The sequence below is a fragment of the Rattus norvegicus genome, chromosome 19 (assembly GCF_036323735.1).
Source record: "Rattus norvegicus strain BN/NHsdMcwi chromosome 19, GRCr8, whole genome shotgun sequence".
In the NCBI taxonomy this organism is placed as follows: domain Eukaryota; kingdom Metazoa; phylum Chordata; class Mammalia; order Rodentia; family Muridae; genus Rattus; species Rattus norvegicus.
The window spans coordinates 11,763,764-11,786,009 of record NC_086037.1 but is presented as its reverse complement, the minus strand read 5'-3'; the positions used below and the strand labels follow the sequence as shown (position 1 = coordinate 11,786,009).

Below are 22,246 nucleotides of genomic sequence, written 5' to 3'. Positions count from 1 at the left end.
ACTATTATGTAATGGGAGGAATTTCTTTTTTCGTCCAATCTATTTGGAGTTCTATAGGCTTCTTGTATGTGTATGGACATTTCTTTCTTTAGGTTAGGGAAGTTTTCTTCTATAATTTTGTTGAAGATATTTACTGGTCATTTAAGTTGGGAGTCTTCACTCTTTTTTATATCTATTAACCTTAGGTTTGACCTTCTCATTGTGTCCTGGATTTCCTGGATGTTTTGGGTTAGGTGCTTTTTGCATTTTACATTTTCTTTGATGGTTGTGTCTATGTTTTCTATGGTGTCTTCTGTCTCTGAGATTCGCTGTTCTATCTCTCCTATTCTGTTGGTGATGCTTTCATCTGTGACCCTTGACCTCTTTTCTATCTCCATGGTTGTCTCCCTTTGTGATTTCTTTATTGTTTTTATTTCCATTTTCAGATCCTGGATTGTTTTGTTCAATTCCTCCACCTGTTTGGTTGTGTTTTCCTGTAACTCTTTAAGGAATTTTTATGTTTCCTTTATAAGGGCTTCTACTTGTATACCTGTGTTGTCCTGTATTTTGTTAAGGGAGTTATTCATGTCCTTCTTAAAATCCTCTATCATCATCATGAGATGTGATTTTAAATCCAAATCTTGCTTTTCCTGTTCATTGGTATATCCAGTATTTGCTTTGGTGGGAGATCTGGGCTCTGATGATACCAAGTAGTCTTGGTTTCTGTTGCCTCGGTTCCTGTGCTTGCCTCTCATCATCAGGTTGTGTCTGGTGTTAGCTGGTCTTCCTGTCTCTGACAGTGGCTTGACCCTCCTGTAAGCCTGTATGTCAGCATTCCTGCAGACCCACTGTCTCCCAGCAGGTTCTGGGTACAGAGAGCACTGTGGGACCAGGTCAGCCCTGGCTGCGGGCAGAAACTGGAAGGGTCCTGTACCAGCCTGCTCCTGGGTTTCTGTGTCCTGAGGGCTCCAGTCAGGTCCCTTGGAACAGAAATAGTGGTCTTACCTATGTTCTCAGGTATTTCAGTGCTCCTGGTGACTGGCTTTCAGCTCTGGTCTCAGGCAGAGACTGGAAGGATCCTGCCCCTGACTGCTCATAGGTTCCTCTGTCCAGAGGGCTCTTAAGTGGTTTCCTCTTAGGCCAGGACTGTGAGCAGAAGTGGTGGTCTCCCCTGAGCTCTCAAGGTTGTCCACACTTCTGTGAGTCCAGCTCTCTCCTCCACAGGATTTGCATACAGAGAGCTGTGTGACCTGTTTCGAGGCCTTACCTTTTCTATCAGGTTCCAGGCTGTGATTTTTTTTAACTTTTCCCATAGGCAAACTGCACACACATCTTTTATTTTACATCAGTGATGAATATCATCTCCCCTCCTAACTTTCATTTGCAACCACCTCTTTAATGTGATATATCAAGTATTTCCATGATTTGTTTGAACTCTAAAATCTCAGTCAGTTGAGCTTTGACACTGCTGATGTTGACATACTGGGAACAGGAAAGTAGCTTTTATGGACTTCCAGCTTGACCAGCAAATTTTGCTTTCCCATTGACAATGTTTGATATCAACATTAAGAGCTCTGATTAAGTCAATGTTAACAGCTTCCATTGTGCTGATAAGTTAAGGCTCTTAGAGGTAAACTGACTTTCTAGACCTAAGGCAGCTTGGTGAAAATGTTAACAAGTTTTATGCTCAAATTTTTGTTTCAACAAGCTATATTTCTCTCATTAGATAGCATGACCAGGGACTTTTGCAAAGATTGACATCTCTGATCTAAGTGAAAGGGAATGTTGAAGGTAAAGTTTGAGGCCAGACATAGGCAAAACTAAGGATCTGCACATTCATCAAACTATTCTTGAACACCGACCATGAGGGATATTACCACAGTGAAAAAGGGCATTTCCCCAACCTCCAAGTGTTTCTGTCAAATCCAGAAGACAGAGATGGAAAATTAAACAGAGTGTGTTAGTGTAGTGTGGTTGAGAGAGTGAGATAGCTCACTTCAGGAACTCCAGCCTTACCTGAAGCATAGAGGAGATGCCTCCTAGATGACCGTGGCATTCAAGGAAGGAGTATAAAGAAAGGTAAGATGGGGAGAGCAGTAGAAATTAATGTGTGTTCTGGGAAGATGAGCCAATTGTAATAAATGTGTCTGCTATGCCTACCTTACCCTCTTTCTCCTAAAGATTCCTTCGTTTTCTAGCTTTCCTGTGGTTTTCTTTCTAAATACAAACTCATTCATATGCCTCCTTTACCGCCAATTGAACGCTCGGATTTAATTGATTATGAATTAAGTTGGGCACTTAGGCGACATTCAGGCCTGGGCTCATGTGGAGATTAATTTATTCCTGTAGCCTCACAGTTCTGTGATGCATCCAAGTGACTCACATCTATGTTAAAAATAAAACTGAGAGTCAGGGCAATCTAATTAGATGGCTTAACCCAGCACCGTGGCTCTCAGTCTTCACCGAGCTCTCCTGCTTTGATAGTTACCAAAATAGATGGATAAGTTAATCAAAGGTCTGATTAAATAGCACAGCTATACAGCATGAAGTTCTGATTGCCAGGTTTCAGTGCAGGCAGACTCTCTGGGGAGGGAAGAAATGCAGCTGGGTTCCAAAGGCCAGGGTTTACATGAGGAAGAGTTTTATAAAGCCCATCGGAGGGAATTGCTTGCTGAGGTCTCTAATCTTAATGTGATAGCTATCTGGAAAGCTAATTCCCAGGGAAATAAGAGGTAGATTGGGGGAAACAAAAAAATAAACTAGAACCTTCCTCTAGCAGATTCTTGGTATAGGTGCGAGTGTGAGGGTGCATGCATTTGGAATCCAGAAAGTGATGTGAGGTGGCTCCCTCCATTGTTCTCCACCTTATTTTTGAGATCTCTCTGAACCTAGAACTCATCAATTCAGTTAGGCTGGTCAGTGATGTCCAGGGAATCATTCATCTCTGTTCCTCCATTTTCCCAGCACTGGGGTTACTGTTGTCTTCATGCCTAGCTATGTGGGGTATAAAGATCCAAACTGAGGTACTCCTGATTGCTCAGCAAACACTTTACTCACTGAGTGATCGTCTCAGCCCCTCCCACAACAGATTCTAATAGCTGGTTCATATCATACTTGTGTCTGGTGTAGTTGGAGGTTTTGGATGGTTACTGTCATGTACTGCTCCCTATTCACCTGACCCAAGCTTGCCTTTTTCCTCTATGATCTGTAAGGTATTCTACTGACCAGTATTCAATTTCTGCCCACTATTAACACTATGGCTATGCTAATACTGGTAGGCATATATGTCCATCATCCTTTCCCTTCTCCTTGTCCCCATAAGCTCTTCATTAGGTGCCCACTGGTTTGCCCTGAGTGATGCCTATTAGGTGCTGGGAGGACTAGAGGATGGAAAGAATGTGATGTGTGTTCAGATCCAGTCTTGTGATTTGCCACACGTATGATGTTCCCCTCAATTGGAGGTTACTTCTGGATCGAAGCAGCCTAACACTGTGTGGCTATCTTTTCTGAATGGTAACAACTGCTGGCCTGGCACTGCATATTGCAAGGTGGGAACATTCTTACCTTCCTTGACCTTCACTGAGTAACAATGACTACCTTTAATTCTGCAAACATTGCAAGGATTAGTCCTTTTGAAAGTAACCTTTTCCTCCCAAGTTCCTAGTTTGAGTGCGATGTCTGTTTCTACCCATGAAGTGAATTTTTAGAAGGAAGTATATTTTCTCAATAGAAGAAGGTCAGAGAAGCCAGGAATGGCAATTAAATGATGATAATGGATCTTGAATGCAGGTGCAGCCAATGCTAACAGACCAAGGGTTTATGTTGTTATATATGACAGGCTTCCTGCCCCTTAACACAGTATGAGTGGAGAGACATGAAATTGGGGAGTTCATTCAGTTGCTAAATCGCTTGCCCTGTGAGCAGTTGGGCATGTGGCAGTTACTCAGAAACTACAGCTGAAAACCCAGACACCTTGGTGCTTCTTTGAAATTTCAGTGCTGGGTGAGGTGGAGGGGGTATAGATCCCTGAGCTTCACTAAAAACCAGCCTCGCCTAATTGGAAAAAATCAAGGTTGTGATAATCCCTGCTTCAACAACAAGGTAAACAGTGCCGGAAGAATTATACCTGAGGTCAAGCTCCGGCTCCCACAAGGTGAATGCATGTGAACTCCCTCCTACATACATGCATATTCATGAAGAATAGCTTGGTGAGTACTTGTTCTGAGGGGACTGAATCAGAAAGAGGATGGAAATTCGTAATTGCTGTGCGTCCTTTGTGTGTCAGAAACTAATTGGAGCTCCCTGTTTATTTTGGTGCTGGTCATCAAACCCAGGGCCTTCTGTATGCTTGACAAGTACCCTAGCAGTGTGAGTCACCCTCTATCTCCCTTAATTTTGACATGAATCTGGGACCATCTCCATTTTACCACGAAAGGATCATAGGCTTCGATTAAATAGCTTCTGTTTGTGGAATCCAGGCTTGAATTCCTGTGTTGTTGGTTTTCTTTCTCTCTTCCGTACCGCCCGAGTAAAAGGTGACATATTATAAACACGGAGGCTGGTCTTTCTCGTGAAATGGGCACATGTTGTTGAGTTCTGGGAGTCTTCTTTTTTCATGGCCGTGGCTCTTGTGTTTTAAGCAGAGGGCAGGGCAAACCTAAGAACCAAGAATATCAAGACTGATGTTTTCATATGCTCTAAATACATTAAAGAATTATAGCCAGAGTGGGTTTGAGAGATACAGTAAGTCCTAGGAGCTCCAACATGAGTGTTTTCTTATCCTTCTCCTAGAGCACCCTTTACCCTCCTAATACCATATGCAGAATTCCTATGCTGGCATTGCTTTGTGTCCTTATCAAACCAAGCTGCCTGCCTTCCTTTGCTGATGAGTATATGGACACTTCCAGCTGTTCATTTAATTTTATTGCACTGTGGTGAAATTTCTGTGGAAACACATTCCTACTATTAGATTTAAATTTTATTATTTTTTCAAATTACAATATAGTTACATAATTTCTCTTCCCTTTCATTCCTCCAACACCTTTCATATATAGCCCCTTGGTCTTTCTCAAATCTATAGCCTCTTTTAATTAGTATTTTATATGTATGTGTACATATACATATATATGTACATATATATACATATATGTATATGCAAATATGTGTTTATACATTTCAATAACACCATACACACACACACACACACACACACACACACACACACGCACGCACAAATACATATCACACATATACCTGTTCAGTCTGTATAATGTTGCTTATGCATATATGATTTCAGGACTGACTGAGTATTAGACAGTCACTTGGTGTGGGGGTGGGTATGTTTTTTCACTGTTTTCAGACTTTCTTAGATGCCTATAGCTCTCTGTCTAACGTTGGGTGCCCACAACATTTCCCCCTTCCATGCTGGCATTTCTATTCATGTTGTTTTTGATGTCTTCTTTAGACAGCCATGTCATTGAGACTTCATGGGTGTGGCTTCCCTGACACTCTCATAGATGCAATGTCACTGTAGCCTTCCCGGTCCTTTAGCGCTTACAATCTTTCCACTATCATTCCACAATGTATCCTGAGGTTTAGGTGCAGAAGTTGTATTGTAGTTCAATCAGTTGGTGATGGGTGCCATAAAAAATAATTTTCTCTGTAGTTTGAAAAGTCCTGGTTTTCGGTAATGGTCTCCCTCTGTTCGAAGAGTGAGTGCTACACTTATCTGTGGGTATATGGATGAATATTTAGAATGCAGTTAGGAATTTTGCGAGTTTAGTAGAGTAGTTTAGGTGCTCTCCAGGAACCATGGCCTCACTAACCAGGTATTTAGTTAGTTTTCCAATATCAGGTACAATTTCCTCCTCGTTGGGTGAGCCTTAAGTCTCGAGTAGTGAGTTATTTGTTGTCACTAAGATATTCATGCCACGATTACACTCTTAGTCATACAAAATTGCTGATTGTTTTTGTCCTTCATAGGCGTCGTCACTCTAGGCTCCTTCACTTCTTTGGTAGCTTGAGTTAATTAAGACTGGACCTATGGGAATAAGCTTTCGGGTTAGATCTAGCTCAGATACTCCAGGTTCTATATCTTTAGCAATACACACTTACTGTCTATCGCTGGGGAGCAATCAAGAACAAGAAAAGTAGCCTGTGATGTTTTGGGAGTTCCTTGAACTTTTTGGTCCGAGAGCACAAATGGGATCTCCTCATACTCGGTGTTGGGGTTTTTGTTAGTCTATGGCTATTGGAGGAAACATTATCAGCCCAGAAAAATAATTGCATTTAAACTACATACATGTATGTACATTCTCCTTCTCCTTCTGCAAAGACCTCCCTAATGTAAGTCTTTCTTTCTATTTTTTCCCATTTCCTCCTTAAAATCCATTGCGCCTTACCATTCCTCTCTCACTCTCTCTTTACACCCTGGTCTCTTTTTCCGTTCCTGGGTTCTGCTGTTGTTCCAGGTTATACAGTCACCTCTGAAGACTTGTAGGAGCTTCAGATGTGAAAGAGCATTGTGACGTTTGTTTACAGGGTTTGGGCTACTAACTTACTATATATTTTTCTAGTTCTATTCATTTACCTTCAAATTTTGTAATCTTTCTTTATAGCTGAATGTAATTCCATAGGATATGTGCGCCATACTTCCATTAGCCATCTGTTAGTCGACAGATCTTTAGATTGTTTCAATCTTCTAGCTATTGTGAGTAGCATTGACATGGGTCTCTCACTTGGTAGCCCATACAGGCCTTTGTCCATCAGTGGTCTTCGAGCCTCTGCCTCCCAGGTTCTATGATTATATGTGAGAGCCACCTATACTCAACTCTTAAGACCAGTGTGTTCTGAACTGACTTAGAAGGACAAAGGAGATGAATATTGTTTGGATTTCTAAGGTCCTGGCTCCATCCTCATTAGAAGTTGTATTGTAATTGTTAATCTGTTGAAAGTACAATGTGGACCATGGGTCACATGAAGACCCCCTCCACAAAATGTTCTTTGCTTTTTCTCTCACAATGGTCATCACAAATGACCTGTGCAGATGAGGGTTTTATCAAAGCTGTGTACAATTTTCAGGCCACCACTATGGCTACAAGTACCATGGAAATTTGTACCTTGCAGCTAATGCTGTACAACGTTGGTCATGCCCTTTCTGTCATGTGAGGCCAGCAACTCTGAGATAATTGACGTAGGTCTATCTTCCATTGACCAACATTATTCAGATTCTGACCATGTCCTCCTATTCAGTAAGGAGGCATTACTACAAACCTAGCCTGTTATAATATTAAAATAGAGAAAAGCATAAACAAGAAAAATACATTGAGGTGTCCTTAGTGGCACATAAGTTTCATGAATTGAAGAAATACCATGAGGTGCTGAGCTGTTTTCTTTCTCCTTTTTTTCCACAGACTTATTTTCTTCAGTGGGTTCATATAACTTTGGTAATAGTAATAAAGCCAGTCTTTAAGATTTCAGCATAGAATTCGTACTTAATTGTTTCACAATCAATATTTTAGGCCTCCCTTCATTTAAATGCACTTTTATTCCCAGCAAAACCTGATATGTTGGAACTAAATGAACAAATCCATAACGAGTATTCATTGATTTATTTTAACAAATTTTTATTGGATCGTATTCTGTCTCATCACAGTTTATAATAAAAGCAAAGAATCCATTTGCTAACTTTTTCCCCCTTTTCTTCTTTTACAAACTCACTCTCCTTCTCCGTTCTGTCCTGTCTAGTCTGAAGTGTCCTGGATTCCCAACAAACATTACTCTGGGATTTATGGCCTGATGAAGCTGGTACTGACCAAGACCCTACCTGCCAACCTGGAGAGAGTCATTGTCCTAGACACCGACATTACCTTTGCAACAGACATCGCAGAGCTCTGGGCTGTGTTCCATAAGTTCAAAGGTAGGAACTAGCAAACGAACCATGCTGGTGTTTACAATTTTATTTTATTTATTACCAGTGTCTGTGTGTGTGTGTGTGTGTGTGTGTGTGTGTGTGTGTGTGTGTGTATGTGTGTGTATGCACACCTGTGCCAGTGCCTGTGCCTGTGCCTGTGTCTGTCTGTCTGAGTGTCTTTATATATCGATGTGACTTCATGTTTTCACAGATGCATGTGCCATAGAGTACATGTGGATCTAAGTACAAATATTGACAGTCAGTTCTCTCCTTCCACTTTGAATGGCAGAGGTTAAACTCGGGTGGCCAGGCTTTCTGGCCAAGCACTTTAATTCCCTGAGCCATCACCTCAGTCAGTGTTTTTATTTTTAATGTAGAACTTTGCATCTGCCAGGCAAGCATGTGACCAGTTAGCCGTACCCCACCCAGCATTTTATATCTGAGGAAGGATGTGAATTTAAGGAGAATATTAATAAGAAAGCACAAGTGTGGAAGTCAACTCTATTATAATTTCAGAAAAGCAAGAGTAAAACCGAAAGTTGTATTTCTTTAGTGATTGAAGCGATTGGATGCATGTTCATAGGACAGCCCATTTTAGGTGACTGCATAGTCAGTAAATAATCAGCCATGGTTTTTTATGCACATGATAAAGTGTTGATATATATTTATGTGTATATCTTGAAAATTATTTTTCCTGTTATTAAAACTAGACTTTCTTTTAATATAATATATTCTGACTACAGTTTCTCCTCCCTCTGTTCCTATCAATTTTTTCCACCTGCTCTTCTCTCTGGGTCCACCCCCTTTCTGTGTCTATTAAAAAGCAGACTTGTGAACGGGATTCTTGGGGGGAGGGCAGTAGTCGGGGGTGGATGGGGAGGGGAACACCCATCGAGAAGGGGAGGGGGAGGGTTAGGGGGATGTTGGCCTGGAAACCGGGAAAGGGAATAACCTTTGAAATGTAAATAAGAGATACCCAATTTAATAAAGATGGAGGGGAAAAGCAGGCTTGTAAAGATAATAAAATAAAAATAATACAGTAAGATAAAAAAACTAACACATTAAAATAGGATGATACAAACATATAGAAAGCAAAGAAAAAAAGGTGCACACACACATACACATACAAACTCACATACACACACAAATATAGCTGCAGAAACCTATTTGTTTACATACTCAGTAATTTCATAAAAACACAAAAGTGAATTCCACAATAATAAATAAAAGAATATAAAAACCTAAACCAATAAAGGAAAGCCCTGATGTCAGGCTGCTTGTCTGCCTTGCTGTTGGGGGTGTTACTGCTACTCAGAGGTTGCAGAATACAGTCCATGATAGGGGTCTCAAGGTGTCTTTTCCTGAGGAACCAGAAGGGATACATTCCCAGGATCTCTGATGTGGCCAGAATGAAAGGTTCTGTGGGACTCTGGTCTGACCAGAATGGCCAAAGTGTTCCAGCTTCCTTGCAGGGCATGTCGCTGTGGTTTTCTCCACTACCTTGCATAGCCAATGCCAGTGGCAGCAGTGGTAGTGGCCAGCAGGAAGTGGCAGAGAACCACAGCTGGAGGGAGCTGCTAGGCAAGCAGGCAGCAGCAACAGGCAGCTAGGAGCCAAAGTCAGACCTACCAAGCAGGAAGTGGCTGCAGTCAAGCAGTGGCACCCAGCTCCTTTGGTTGGATCAAGGTACAACAATGAATGCTTCAGGAAAGAAAGCTCTTCCTCAGTGTTACAGCTCAGTAAAACAGCCATTCTCAGTTGATTCTTGGTGAAATAACTCATGTGCTTCATTCTATGTTGATAGGGACCTTATAAACATTTCGAGGATAGGGTGGGGCCCAGGGGAAATGCTTTCCAGTGGCTCAGTCTGTGATGTTAGGGATACGTTAATTTGATGGGGAAGGGCTTCCGGTGTTGTCCCTACGTGACTGATTATCATGGCCCTCTCGATGGGGAATAGTGGTTAAACTGTTTCAGAACAAGTAGAGCTAAGAAGGGAGCTGGCCACACACCGACTGATCTCAGTTCTGAGATTTCCCAGGATTTAGGCTTGCTCCTCCAGTTCTTCTGTCTGATGGCACAAGTCCACTTACCCCACACCCTGATACAACATTGTAAGGGAAGGAGCCTCCATTGAGTTTGTTTTCTGTTGGCCATCTAGTAGTGTCATGCTACCTACCCTTAAGAGTAGATTGTTACCCCAGTGAAGTGCCATCAAGAGAACAAAATTTTCACTTGCACCTGGTTATCCACTGGGGGTAGCTTCTAGGGTAGGGATGGGGCTAGCGTCTACTCCTCCTCTCAGCTCTGGGACTCAGTCTGCTGAAGCCCCTGAGCAGGCTGTGTGCAGGCTGCCTCAGACTCCATGAGTTCATGCTGAGTCCGTCCTATTAATTTAAGTGGCCCTTGTTTCCTTGGTGTCTTTCGTCCCTCTTCTCTAGCTCTACCTTCCTTCCCCCTCCTCTTCTGCAGTTTTTTCCCTGAGACCTGAGGGGAGGAATTTGATAGAGACATCCCATTTAGGACTCAATGTTCTAAGACCTCTCGTTCTCTGTGTGGTGTCTGGCTATGGGTCTCTATATTTGTTCCCGTCTGTTATGGGAGGAAGCTTCTCTGACGATGGCTGAGTCGGCCCCTGATGTAATACAGCAGAATGGAGTGCTGTGCTCTCCTATTGAATAGTTGTATTAGATTTTACCCTCAGTCCCTGATCTATCTATTCTTGGACAACCAGGCAGCACCAGGTATGGGCTCCGTGTCGTGGAGTGAGCCTTGAGTCAATCAAGTATAATTAGATTGGCCCTTCCCTCAGGCTTTGTGCAACCATTACTCTGGCATTACTTGAAGGCAGGGCACATTACTTGAAGACTGAAGGATTTGTGTCAAGGTACCACCATTTACTAAAGAGGCGGATATCAATCTTCCTAATACACTGTGATACAATTTGTCATATTACGGTATTTTCTTTCCTACTTCCTATCTGATATGAGACCCCGCGAAAGGGCCATTTGACCACCAAGGGGGTCACAGCCCACAGGCTGAGAAGCACTGTCCCGATCCAGCTCAGAACAAGGTACCTGCTTTCACAGAGCCTCCGGATGCATCTTTACTTGTCACTTGTACAGGGTATGAAATATGAGGTTTTCTCCGTGCCCTCTCTTCACATTTTTTCCTAAGGAAATGCAGAGGTAAAAATAAAATAGGTAAACTTTTCTGTTCCCCATACATCAATGTCTTTGTGCTTTTTGTCCTTCTAAGTTAGAACTAGGGAACGTTGTGAGCAAGAAAAAAATCTTCAACCCCCAACTCCCACCCCTGAACCCCCACCCCCAGAGATGCAGAATGCTCTGGTACAAAGGGAAAATTCCCATCTCATCAAGGCAATAGCGCTTAACTCTATTCACTGCAAACATATTGACTGGCCATGTCTAGCTCTGTCCATTGAAGAACAGGTACAGATCCTCCATGGCTCTCTATTGAGACAAAGCACAAGAGTGGTCAACATTGCTGATGCTGTAGAAAATCTGGCTATTTAACTTATCCCACAAAAGTCAGCTAAAGGCTCAGTCCTTACCTCAGCTCTGACCTTTGGGAACTGTCCATATATCTCGACTTCTGCTTCTCTATATCAGGTTCCTATCCATAGAAACAGACTGCACCCTCACCCAGCTTCTATCAGCCACTAGCAGGTTTTTAGATCCTTAGTAGGATCGGACTGTAGCAGTTACAGGAAAATCTTCTGAGGGCATAAATAATAGAGCCCCTTGTGGTTAGCAACATGATCAGATGCTGCATTTGTTACAACTACATATCATCTCCCACAGATTCACGTGCCAAAGCCTTCCCCAGGCGGTAGTACTGGTTGGGGATGTGGTAGAGACTACAAGAGGCGTGTCTTTGTTGGGGAATTCAGTTACTGAGAGGACGGTTTGGAAGATTCACCCTGCTCCAGCCCCTGCCTGGCTCTCTCTACTGCCTGGCCACCGCGAGGTGGGGTTTTAAGTTACATAAACCAAATATGTGCAATCTCAAACTAAGTAGCAGAGTGATGATGGACAAAACCTTGACCCTCCCATTTGATAATATATTATTCCAGATGCCAGATACCTTTTGACAGTTGGAAATGTTGTCGGACTCTAAGGCCCCAGGCTCCTTACTTTGACAGAAGGAGTGGACAGAAAGGAGGAATGGACTCCTATGAAAGCAGGCGGTTAAAATGCAGCAGGGTGGTAATGAGGGTTCTCACAGAAAAGTGACAAATACCTGAGACATAGGCAGAACAAGTGAGCAAGTGGGTGTGCCTAGAGGGAGCATAGACCACTTCCTGAGCACAAGGGGCTTCAAGCACAAACTGCTGTGAGTAGATAGGGAAGGGGTCAACCTCAGAATGGAGTGACCCAGCAAAGGGCTGGAGGTTTTGCATGATAACATTTTGGGGCCTGTGGAGGACGAGGACGATGCAATGTTCCCTTTTATCAATCTGGGGATCTGTTGGCAGACTCTGTCAGAGGTGTGGCTTGGTCTGCCTTCTGTTTGTAATGGATCATCCTTGCCATACTTGGGTGACCAGAAGGAAGCAAGAAAATTATTTAGTGGACTTCCAGTCATCCTAGTAGCCAATGACGTGAGCTTCAACTCAGTTAGAGCATGTGGAAAGCTAGAAGCTTCCGATTTAGAACACATTCTAGACATTGAGTCATCCTGAAATTACAGATGATAAGGTAGGAGATGATCCCAGGTGACTAGCCTAGTGTGGTTTCATGGATTACCCTGGGTGGCATCACAGAGGTCAGAGGAAAGGTCAGTCTTTGTTGTAAGACCCGATAAACTCGAGATGGCCAACTGGACATTAGCATGGAGAAGCAACGAGGTGGGCCAGGAGATGACTGTTTATAAAGCAAAGGGAAGTTGAATATTGTCAACTCTTCCTGAAACCAAGGTAGACGTTTTATGCATTTCCAAGTTCAGTAAACTGAGCCCGAGCTCGATTCCATTGCTGTTCTTGTGAGCTGCTCACATCGTCCACATTTGCCTTGTGCTTAGCATTTAGGAAGTGGTCCACAGGTAAATGCATGCCTCACAGCCTTGCATGAAGTGGTTACTGCTAATGTCCCCATCTTAGCCATCTGGGAGAGGACGCACGCTGAAATCTAATGTTTAACCCAAGGGCTGAGAACCGAGGTGCAGAACTGAGATTCTGTCTGAAACAGTCTACCTTAAATCCTTTGCTCACCTGAGATGGGGAGTAAGAAACAGCATTGTGTAGACGGTGCTGTCTCCGGAGATGCCCAAGGACAGAACTCTGGTATAGGTAAGCCTGTTCATTCAGGTAAGAGACATAGTGATGCAGGCACCCAGCTCCTGAATGAATACAGAGCTGTAAAAGAGACTCCAGGTCACAGATGGCAGTGAGTAGATTCACAAAAATCCAAGCAGTGCCTGTGACTGCAGACCGTGCCTATCATCTGAGCAGGGCAAGCAGCTGTGGACCCAGGAGTTGTACGCCTGGACTCTTTGTGGGGAGAAAAGTGAAGGCCATGTTGATAGACACCAGTAACTGTTGCGTTTTTACGTATTTACGTTAAACCTTAGTCTCCCTTGCCTTAGTAGAAAGAGGCAGAAGAGGACAGTAAGAGCTGATTCATTGACGGAATTTAACAGCATGAGACTCATGCCCAGCTGGAAGAGACCCAGTTGAGTTTGTCCACCTCTCTTACTATGCAGTGACACAATTAGAAGGCCCTGTCCTTGGAGCAGGAGACTAATGCTTCCCAGGTCCCAGTGTGCCTGGTTTTGGGACTTTTCAAGCTTCAGGAACTGTAATAAATCTATTTATGCGTGATCCAGTCAACGATGTTTTGTTACAGGGGCTCCCTGACTTCTCTGACTCTAAATGAAGTAGGGATGATGCTAATGCGGTCCTTGTGAGATACGCACAAGATAACGTGTGCTATTCTCTCCATTCTATGCTTTCCCTAAGGATTCCTGTCAGAGCCAAAGCAAGCCGGATACTGGGGAACATCATTGATCTGCATGTGTCCCATTCCTTCACAGCTTGTCCATGGAACCCTTGGGCCAGGACTAGGTTTAAATATAAAATGTCAGATACACGCAACACAAAAGACCCTGGAAGTCTTACTTCAGAAAGGGCATTTGGGGAACTTTTAAGCTTCTTTCTAGCCAGGCGCCTCGAAGGAGCGCTCTTCCAGTGTCTTTCAAGTCTACTTGTCTTATCTTGCCCGGCTCTCTCACTGCCTGGCCCCGGATGGGACTGGTGGGACAGGAAGAACATAGGAAAAGAATGAGACCAAGTTTCAAGTCCCTGCTGGTGGCCTGCTTCTCAGCAGGGTAAGCCTGGGGGTTATTAACTGCTCACAACCCCATCTGTACAAGAGTAGGCAGAAAATACGGATGTGTCCTCGAAGTGGTGGGTTAAGGTTTGAGCGACTCAGTGATCCAGGTATCTCTCGGATCCTCAGAAAACATTGTACCTTTCCATCTTTCTTCTTCCTAGAAGTCTAGTTGCCCATTTGAAAGGTGGCATTGATTTTTCTCTTTAGCTGATATAAAAGGAATCAAATTGGAGGTTTCAGGACAGCCACGCAACACCTTGTCTGCCAGGATCTCTTGATTAAAGCTGCCCCTCTCCAGCTCCTGTAGTTTTCCTCTCATTTCGCATTGGCTTTGATGCTCCTATTTTTTTTTTCTTGGATTTTTTTCTTTTCTTTATTATTTTTTTTGTTTACATTTCAAATGTTATCTGCTTTCTTGTTGCCCTCTGGAAACCCCCTATCCCATGGCACCTCCCCCTGCTTCTATAAGGGTGCCCACTCACCTACTCCCTCCCACTTCCGCGGGCCCTGGCATTCCCTACACTGGGGCATCGGGCTTCAATGCTCCTTAAGCTGTAGAGACAGCTTTGCTGCAGCAAAGAAAAATAGAACCATTAAAAAATATATAAATTCTCAAAGGGACAGGCTTTACAATTTCACCTGTAGCCTGCCACCAACTGTGTGACAGTCAATACAGAAGCTGGAATTCAGCAGGGAAGATTGTTCTTGGTCATCAGTCATACAGTCTAGCTATGAGCCTGAAACATTTCTTTCTAATTTACTTTTGTGACCTCAAAATCAATAAGTCTCCTACCCAGTTTCCAAAGCTTCTTGGTTTGGGAGGAATGGGGTTTGGCATAAGGTCTTGATATGTTGTCTGTGTGTGTGTGTGTGTGTGTGTGTGTGTGTGTGTGTGTGTGTGTGTGTGTGATGTAGTTGATATGTATTTGATATATATGCTTGATGCATATCAAATAATATGATATATAATATAATAAATTATATTAATATATATCTTTATATCAAATAATAGAAAATATCAAAGGCTTTGAATGTGAAGACCTGGAATTATAGATGTGCACCACCACACTAGCCTTCATTTGTTTGTTTGTTTTTAATGTCTATCTTGGAGTTTGCTATATATTCTTTGGAGAATTCTTACGGTCTTTTGCAACCTTCACTCCTCTCTGCACTTGATACCCTCCTATTCTCTTCCCATGTGGAAGCAGAAGCCGGCGCTGTGAGTCACTTACATATTTATGGTGTTCAGAGCAGGTCAGCAGAGGTGCATGTCACCGGAGCAGCGGCAAGAATCGTGTCCCTAGCAGTATCGTTGGGAAGGTTTTTATTATTCTCATTTAGCTTTGATGTGACTGTGCTTTTTCTTAGACATCAGAGGTACTGTTTTAGCCTTAGAACCGTATTGTTCTTGTTGGTTCCTTTTTGGTTTGGTTTTGTTTTGATTTGTCCCATAAAAGTGAGAATGTGATGCCTTAATAATTGCCCCAAAGGCTTGCTTTTGTTAGTTACGTCTTATAATGGCTCTGGCCTACACATTATTCAGTAGTGGGTAGCTTGCTTCCATCCCGTCTATGTCCTTTTCCTTATTCTTTTTCCTGAGATGCCTGGGAGTCAGGTGATGGGCAGTTTGCCTCTGTCCCTCCCCACCCCATCTCTTCCCCTCCCTCCCCACCCTTACCTGCTTCCGTGCTTCTTCACTGCCTTCCCCTTCTCTTCCTTTTTACATTTCCTCCCTTTTCCTTTCCTCCTCCCTTCATTTTTCCCTTTCTTTCATTCTCTTATTTCTTCTCATCCCTAGTACTCACTCCCTTTTTCCTCTCTTCTCTCCTGCCTTGCTTTTCATTTTCACAGATCGCGCCCCCCCCCCTCTTTTTGAGGACAAAATTATTTTCTTTCCTCTTTTCAATTTATATGTGTGTGTGTGTGTGTGTGTGTGTGTGTGTGTGTGTGTGTTCACTTTACATCTGTATCAAAACTCCTCTCCTCATAGTCCCTCCTCACATAACGCTCCCCCACCTCTTCACTCCTTCTTCTCTGAGAAGGGGAGTTGGAGTGCCCCCAGCGTACCAACCCAGCCTGGCCTATCAAGTCACTACAGCGTCAGGCACATCTCCTACCGAGGCCAGACAAGGGGAACAGGATCCAGAGACAGGCAACATAGTAAGGGGCAGTACCTGCTCTAGTTGTTGGGAGACCTGCATGAAGTCCAAGGTGTACATCTGATGCATATGTGTGGGATTGGGGGTTCTAGGTCCAGTCCATGTTGGTAGTTCATTCTCTGGGAGCCCCCATTGGTCCAAGTTACTTGACTCTGTTGCTCTTCTTAGGGGGTCCTTCTCCCAGGTCTATCAATCCTTTCCCCCAACTATTCCACAAGACTCCTAGAGCTCTGTCTAATGTTTGACTGTGGGTCTCTGCAACTGTTTTGGTCAGCTGCTGGATAGAGCCTCTCAGAGGACAGTTATGATAGGCTCCTGTCTGCAAGCATAACAGAATCATTGATAGTGTCAGGGACTACTGGTTCTTGCCCATAGAATGGGTCTCAAGTATTAGTTGGCCGTTCACTCAATTTCTGCTCCATGTTTGTCCCTGCACTTCTTGTGGGCAGGACAGATCTTGGGTTAAATGTTTTACAAATGGGTTTGTCTCCTTATCCCTCCACTGGGAGTCCTGCCTGGCTGGGAGGTGGCTGTTTTCTCCATGCTAGGAGTCTCAGCTAGAGTCACCTTCATAGACTTTCTGGAGCTTGTCCCATCTCAGGTCTGTGGCATGTCCTAGAGATGTCCCTCCACTACCCATGCCCGAGTTCCATTCCTGTCCCTCTCCCCAATTCTCAGTCTCAGTTTCCAGTTTCACTCAGTGCCTTTTCATCTGGTGAGTAACTACACAGCAGATGGCTGCCCTGCCCCATCCAGCCATGGCTGCACGTCCGAGTGCCTTAACTATATAGGATGTGCTACCGCTCACTTCTTGTCTTGCGCACTCTTACATAAGCACTAAGAGACCAGGAACAGATGCCATATTCCTGGTGTGTCCGATACCAGTGTGTGGCATATGGGAGGTCCTCAGTAAAGGTTTGGTACATGGAAGGTAGATAACGCAGAACAGATTTGGAGGCCATTCAAAGGGATGTGGCAGGAAGGATAGGAAGTATCTGGAGATTATGTGTCAGCCTCAGGTTTATTAAGAGATGAGTTCATTAAAAGATGTGTCAGCATTCTAGTTGAATGCTTGGGTTTTCAGAATTGAAAAGAATGTATTTAGCTGAATATGGGGACCTTATAAAAGGTGAGGCAGGAAACCAGTAGCCCAGATTCCCCCATTTAGCCACGGGGCATTTATTTCAGGCTCTCTGGTAGATGGCAAAAAAAATGTAGCTAGTCCCAAGTCCTATATACTATGTTTTGTCATAGGCATACATATCCATGAAAAGGTTCAATCCATATGCTCAACAGAGAACAATAACAAAAGACACTATAATAATAACATACACTATAATAAATATTCTGAAAGATACCATCTTCTGTCCATAATCTCACCATGCTTTCTGTTTTCAGTAAGGCCTCTAGCCCTATAGCTTCTCTTTGGGATGATCTTACTGCCAGGATTATTTCCCCTGCAACTTGGGACCACTGTTAAATAAAATAATGACTACTTGAACATCAGCGCCGTTACCCGCTAACTCTAATTACTTAAGAGACCGTCAGACAGGCAGGACAGACTCCAAGAAATGGTTCGTATCTCCAGCGGGATGGCATATCATTCTACCACACTCTGACTGTTGGGAGTCTCTCTCTGTGCAGGCCTGAGTGTTCCCCAACTGCCAGTAGCCTCTGTCTATGCAGGCCTTAGTGTTTCTTCTTCCTGTGTGGCCCAGCCAAGGAGTGAGTGTAGTTCCTACCTCCGTGTCCCCCGTGGTAAGAGTCTAGTGTGCCCTGGAGTCCTGAATAGTGCAGGGAACCATGTCCCTACATTGCCAGGATCTCTCAACTCTAATTGGTTTCCGCTGACTGGATGGCTTCTTTGAAAGCATAGGAGGTAGTGTCTGACCTAAAACATCCAAAAGACAGTCTTTGAGTCTTAGAAAGAAGTTCTGGTTGTAGATATGCCTTTTCTCCCTACCCCCTCCCTTTCCCATTTCAAATGCCCATCCCCAGGGTAATAATGTAGGGTAAATGAGGCTTTTTATTGGAGTTGTTTGGCATCATCCTGCTCTCTTTATAATTTTTGCATTGTTTGGATTGCTAAACCTCTATTTTCTTAGGACAAAATGGAGATAGTAAGCTTCATAAGTTATTAGTGTCAGGGTTTGCTCGCTGGGTTTTCATCATCATAAGGGACTACCTGAGTTGTAGAATAGAGTTCCCTGAGCCAAGTAGCTGCCATCTTCCTTAGATCAGCCCATCAGTATTGGGCTTGGTTCCCCTGCTAACATAACATTTAGAAAGAGAGGTTGAGAGGACCATTGTAACTTTATTTCCTCCCAGCCGTTCAACCTAATTGCACGTGGCTCTGCAGTTAGATTGAGGGAGGTACTGTAATTTGAATGAAAATGGTCCCCTTAGACTCATAGGAAGTGGCACTATTAGGAGGCGTGGGTTTGTTGGAGGAAGTGTGTCACTGGGGATGGGATTTAAGGTTTCCAATGCTCATGCCAAGTCTCTCTCTTCCTTATGCCTGATGATACAGGTGTAGATCTCCGGGCTCATTCAAGTGTTCAATACAGTGTCTGCCCATGTGCCACCATACTTCCGCTATGACATTAACACACTAAACCTCCAAAACATAAGCCCACCCAAATTAAATGTTTTCCTTTGTAAGAGTCGATATGGCCATGTTCTTATCACAATGGTAGACTAAAGCAGGAGATTCATTGAGAGAAGCCTTATCTGTACTGCTGTGAGGAAGCTGTAATCCATGCTGGACGAAGATGTCCCAGTGTGGCTATTGGAAGCTTCTACCTGTGCAGTCCAGGCTAAGCAATAAGGACATCTCCCACCTCGGTGCCCTCTAAGGAAGGAACTGAAATGGTCATCCTCTGGTTTTCCTAATGGGTCTTCTAGGGAGAGCTAAAGGCCTCGAAAAAGAACAGCCATCCAAGAGCATGGTCCTTCCTCATTACCTAAAGGCCAGGCTCTACATCTTATACGCCGTACCACCTCCCCAGAGGTACCTTCCTAGAACTAGAACTTTATTAGTGGCAGTCCACCATATCCATACCATAACAGGGTATAACCCAAGTCCATCTCCTTGTTTCCTTAGTGTGAAGTATTTGAAGTAGAGTGGGCACCTGGCAGAGTAGGCTGCTGATGTCACTCAGATCAGAGTCACTTTGTCTGCATCATAGGAAGGCAGACACTGTAAAAACTCAGGATGACAGAGGCCCTTGATATTAGAAGAGACATTCCCCACCCTCCCTGAGTAATGAAAGATTCCAAATTATCCCAACTGAGATGGGAGTAGGAAGCTTGGGAATAGGGGGTACATAGGTAGAAGAGATGGAGAATTTTCTTTTCTTTGGCACAGCATGTCTGTGTCAGAGCAGGATACTCCTGAGAGCTGCCTGGAGGCCCAGCTTGTCCTTGCCTATTTACTTCAGCTTCTCACTCTCTCAATGGAAGTAGTACTTCAGGATCCAACTCTGTGATTCTCCTAACATCTCAGGTATTTGTGATATTATCACGGTTCCCGGATGCTGGGCTTTCACACTGTACCATTTCAGAAGATGTGGATTACCAAGGCAACTTGATAGATAGTTGCCCTCTCCTGGAAAATGTTTTCATAGACCCTACATTCAGTGGCCTCTTATAATTCTGAGAAAAAGTATTGTTATCTTTATCAGTATATTTCTCTGGCTTCTCCTTTTATTCTTGAGTGAATCAGGAAAAAAAAAGGAAGAGGGTAAGTGTGATGGTGTGATGAGAATGGCCCCCTTAGCTTCATATATTTGCATCCGTAATCCCCTATTTGTTGAAAAAACATTAGGAGGTTTATCTTTGTTGGAGGAGGCATTGCAGAAGGAGGAAAGGCTTATGAAGTTTCAAAAGCCTGTGCAAGATGATGCCAGCAACTGGGCTAGACATGGATCTGAGTATAGCAGAGTAACATTCATGGTTTTTCAGTCATGTTCAGTTTGCTCCTTGGTCATTGGCCTGTCCAGCCTTTGCTTCCTTTCCACACCATCAGGTGTGGGCTTCCTTTCATGGCCTGGCCTTCAGGTTCCATCAGTCATTGGTTAGCCACTGCCACAAGGTCTGCACCTGTTGTTGTAAAAATATAAAAATAAAAGAGTACAGTTGTCTTTTACCTCGCTAGGTTCACACCCCAGTGCCCCAAGATATCTGCTAGTATCTGGGCAGAAACACATCCCAGCCGCACACTTTCCTACACTCAAACCCTCACATAAAAGAACACACAACACAATAATCTTAGATCCAATTGATAAGATATAATTGCCCACTTAAACGTACAAAGCCCGGCATCATCCATCCCTTAGGAACATTGATAACAACCTGTAAATACACAGAGCAGAATCTTAACATCACCTGCTGTGGCTTCTCACCCTCTCCTCTTGTCTCTTCCTCTCCTCTAGTCTCCTCCTCTTCCTTCAAACTTCTCTCCCACCCATCCTTCCTTCTCCTCCAATGACAGGCCTCCTTCGATCCTGTACCTGCCCTCACCTGTACTTTACAAATTCAATGGGGAGGTTCTGGTGAAGTCACCTGATTCCTGAGCAGTGACTTGGCAGCTGTCCTTGGGGCAGTGGAATTAGCATCAAAACACAGATGACCCCAGGGGCAAACCACAGCATGCACCAACATTGCCCCAGCACTTCTCCAAGGTAGGACAGGTTGTAGGTTGAGAGATTTATGGCTAGGCTAGTGTCCCAGTCCTATGAATGGAAGCCTTCAGGCTTCATCTCACCCAGTTCTACAAGTCTTCTTTGGGATTACTTTTGTAGATTCTAGGGAGTTTTCACTCTACTAGTTTTCACCCACCCGAAGAGAAGAATTTATGGTCTTGGCAGACTACCTTTGATTGCCTGTTTGTTATTTTTGACCAGCGGTGTGTGGTAAGCTCTGCCATTACAGTTTTGGGGAAAGGCCTCCTACATGCCGGACTGGCTGGAGTGCTTGCCATCTTTCGGTAACTTGAGTTGTGCAGACCGCCTTCTTGTCTCCCGGAAGCAAGTACGCATGAGGTTGTGGTCAGCCGGAGGGGAAATGGGCGCCCCAGGAAGGAGACAGTGAAACATTGGGAGTTTTCACGGAAAACTGCAGAAAGAAATTCTGGAAAGCCGAACAAGATTAAATCTGGAACTCCAGGAAGTTATTCCACCCAAAAGCCTCCCCTTATCTTCTCATATATTCAATGAAGGCTTATTAAACACTTGCTTAGGGTAGAATGCACTAATTATTGTCTAACACTATCGCAATAGAAACCCCAGTATCCAACTCGCCCTCCTTCAGAAACACCCGTTGCTTCAGGGAACATCGTAGGGTCAAATACCATAACTGTCAAGTATTCCTCCGGCTGACTTGTCTGACAGTCTACTGAAATCAAATCCCTTGATTTAGGGTTTTGACTGTTAAGCATAGATACTGTGGTATGTAAAGTGTACCTCCTGTTGGGATATCCTGGGTCTTGGTGGCGAAAAGCTGGGTGAGGGAGATCAGTACCTTTAGTGAAAGCCTTAAACCAGAAGCAAAGACATGGAGGCAAGAAACAAATCCTTTTAGAATGAACTCATGGCGACGAAGAGTCAAGTCTGCCCTTAGGGTCCTGTACTTAGAGGACAGTCTGTTTGCTCTTCAAGTTAGTTTAGCCCAAAGGAACTTACCTGAAGATGAGTTCCGTGTGAGCCGTATACCAGGTTGTGTTAATAGGCCTGGGAAAGCTGAGCAGTCAGTACCTAATGGTCATTTACAGCTTTGTCCTTTGAAAACTTGCTCTGAGCTATAAGGTGGAAGGCCATGTTGAAATTAGAATTACCTAGAATTAC

The 22,246-nt window shown here is 43.8% G+C and overlaps 1 protein-coding gene across 6 annotated transcripts in view; it reads left to right on the top strand.

The window, feature by feature from the left end:
• Large1 (LARGE xylosyl- and glucuronyltransferase 1) overlaps window positions 1-22,246 on the top strand; it is a 448,171-nt gene that overhangs the window by 271,165 nt on the left and 154,760 nt on the right. For all 6 annotated transcript variants that reach the window (XM_063278109.1, XM_063278105.1, XM_063278108.1 and 3 more), the window contains one exon: window positions 7,726-7,897. In XM_063278109.1, the coding sequence (XP_063134179.1) occupies window positions 7,726-7,897 (172 nt within the window). The remainder of the gene's footprint in view (window positions 1-7,725; window positions 7,898-22,246) is intronic.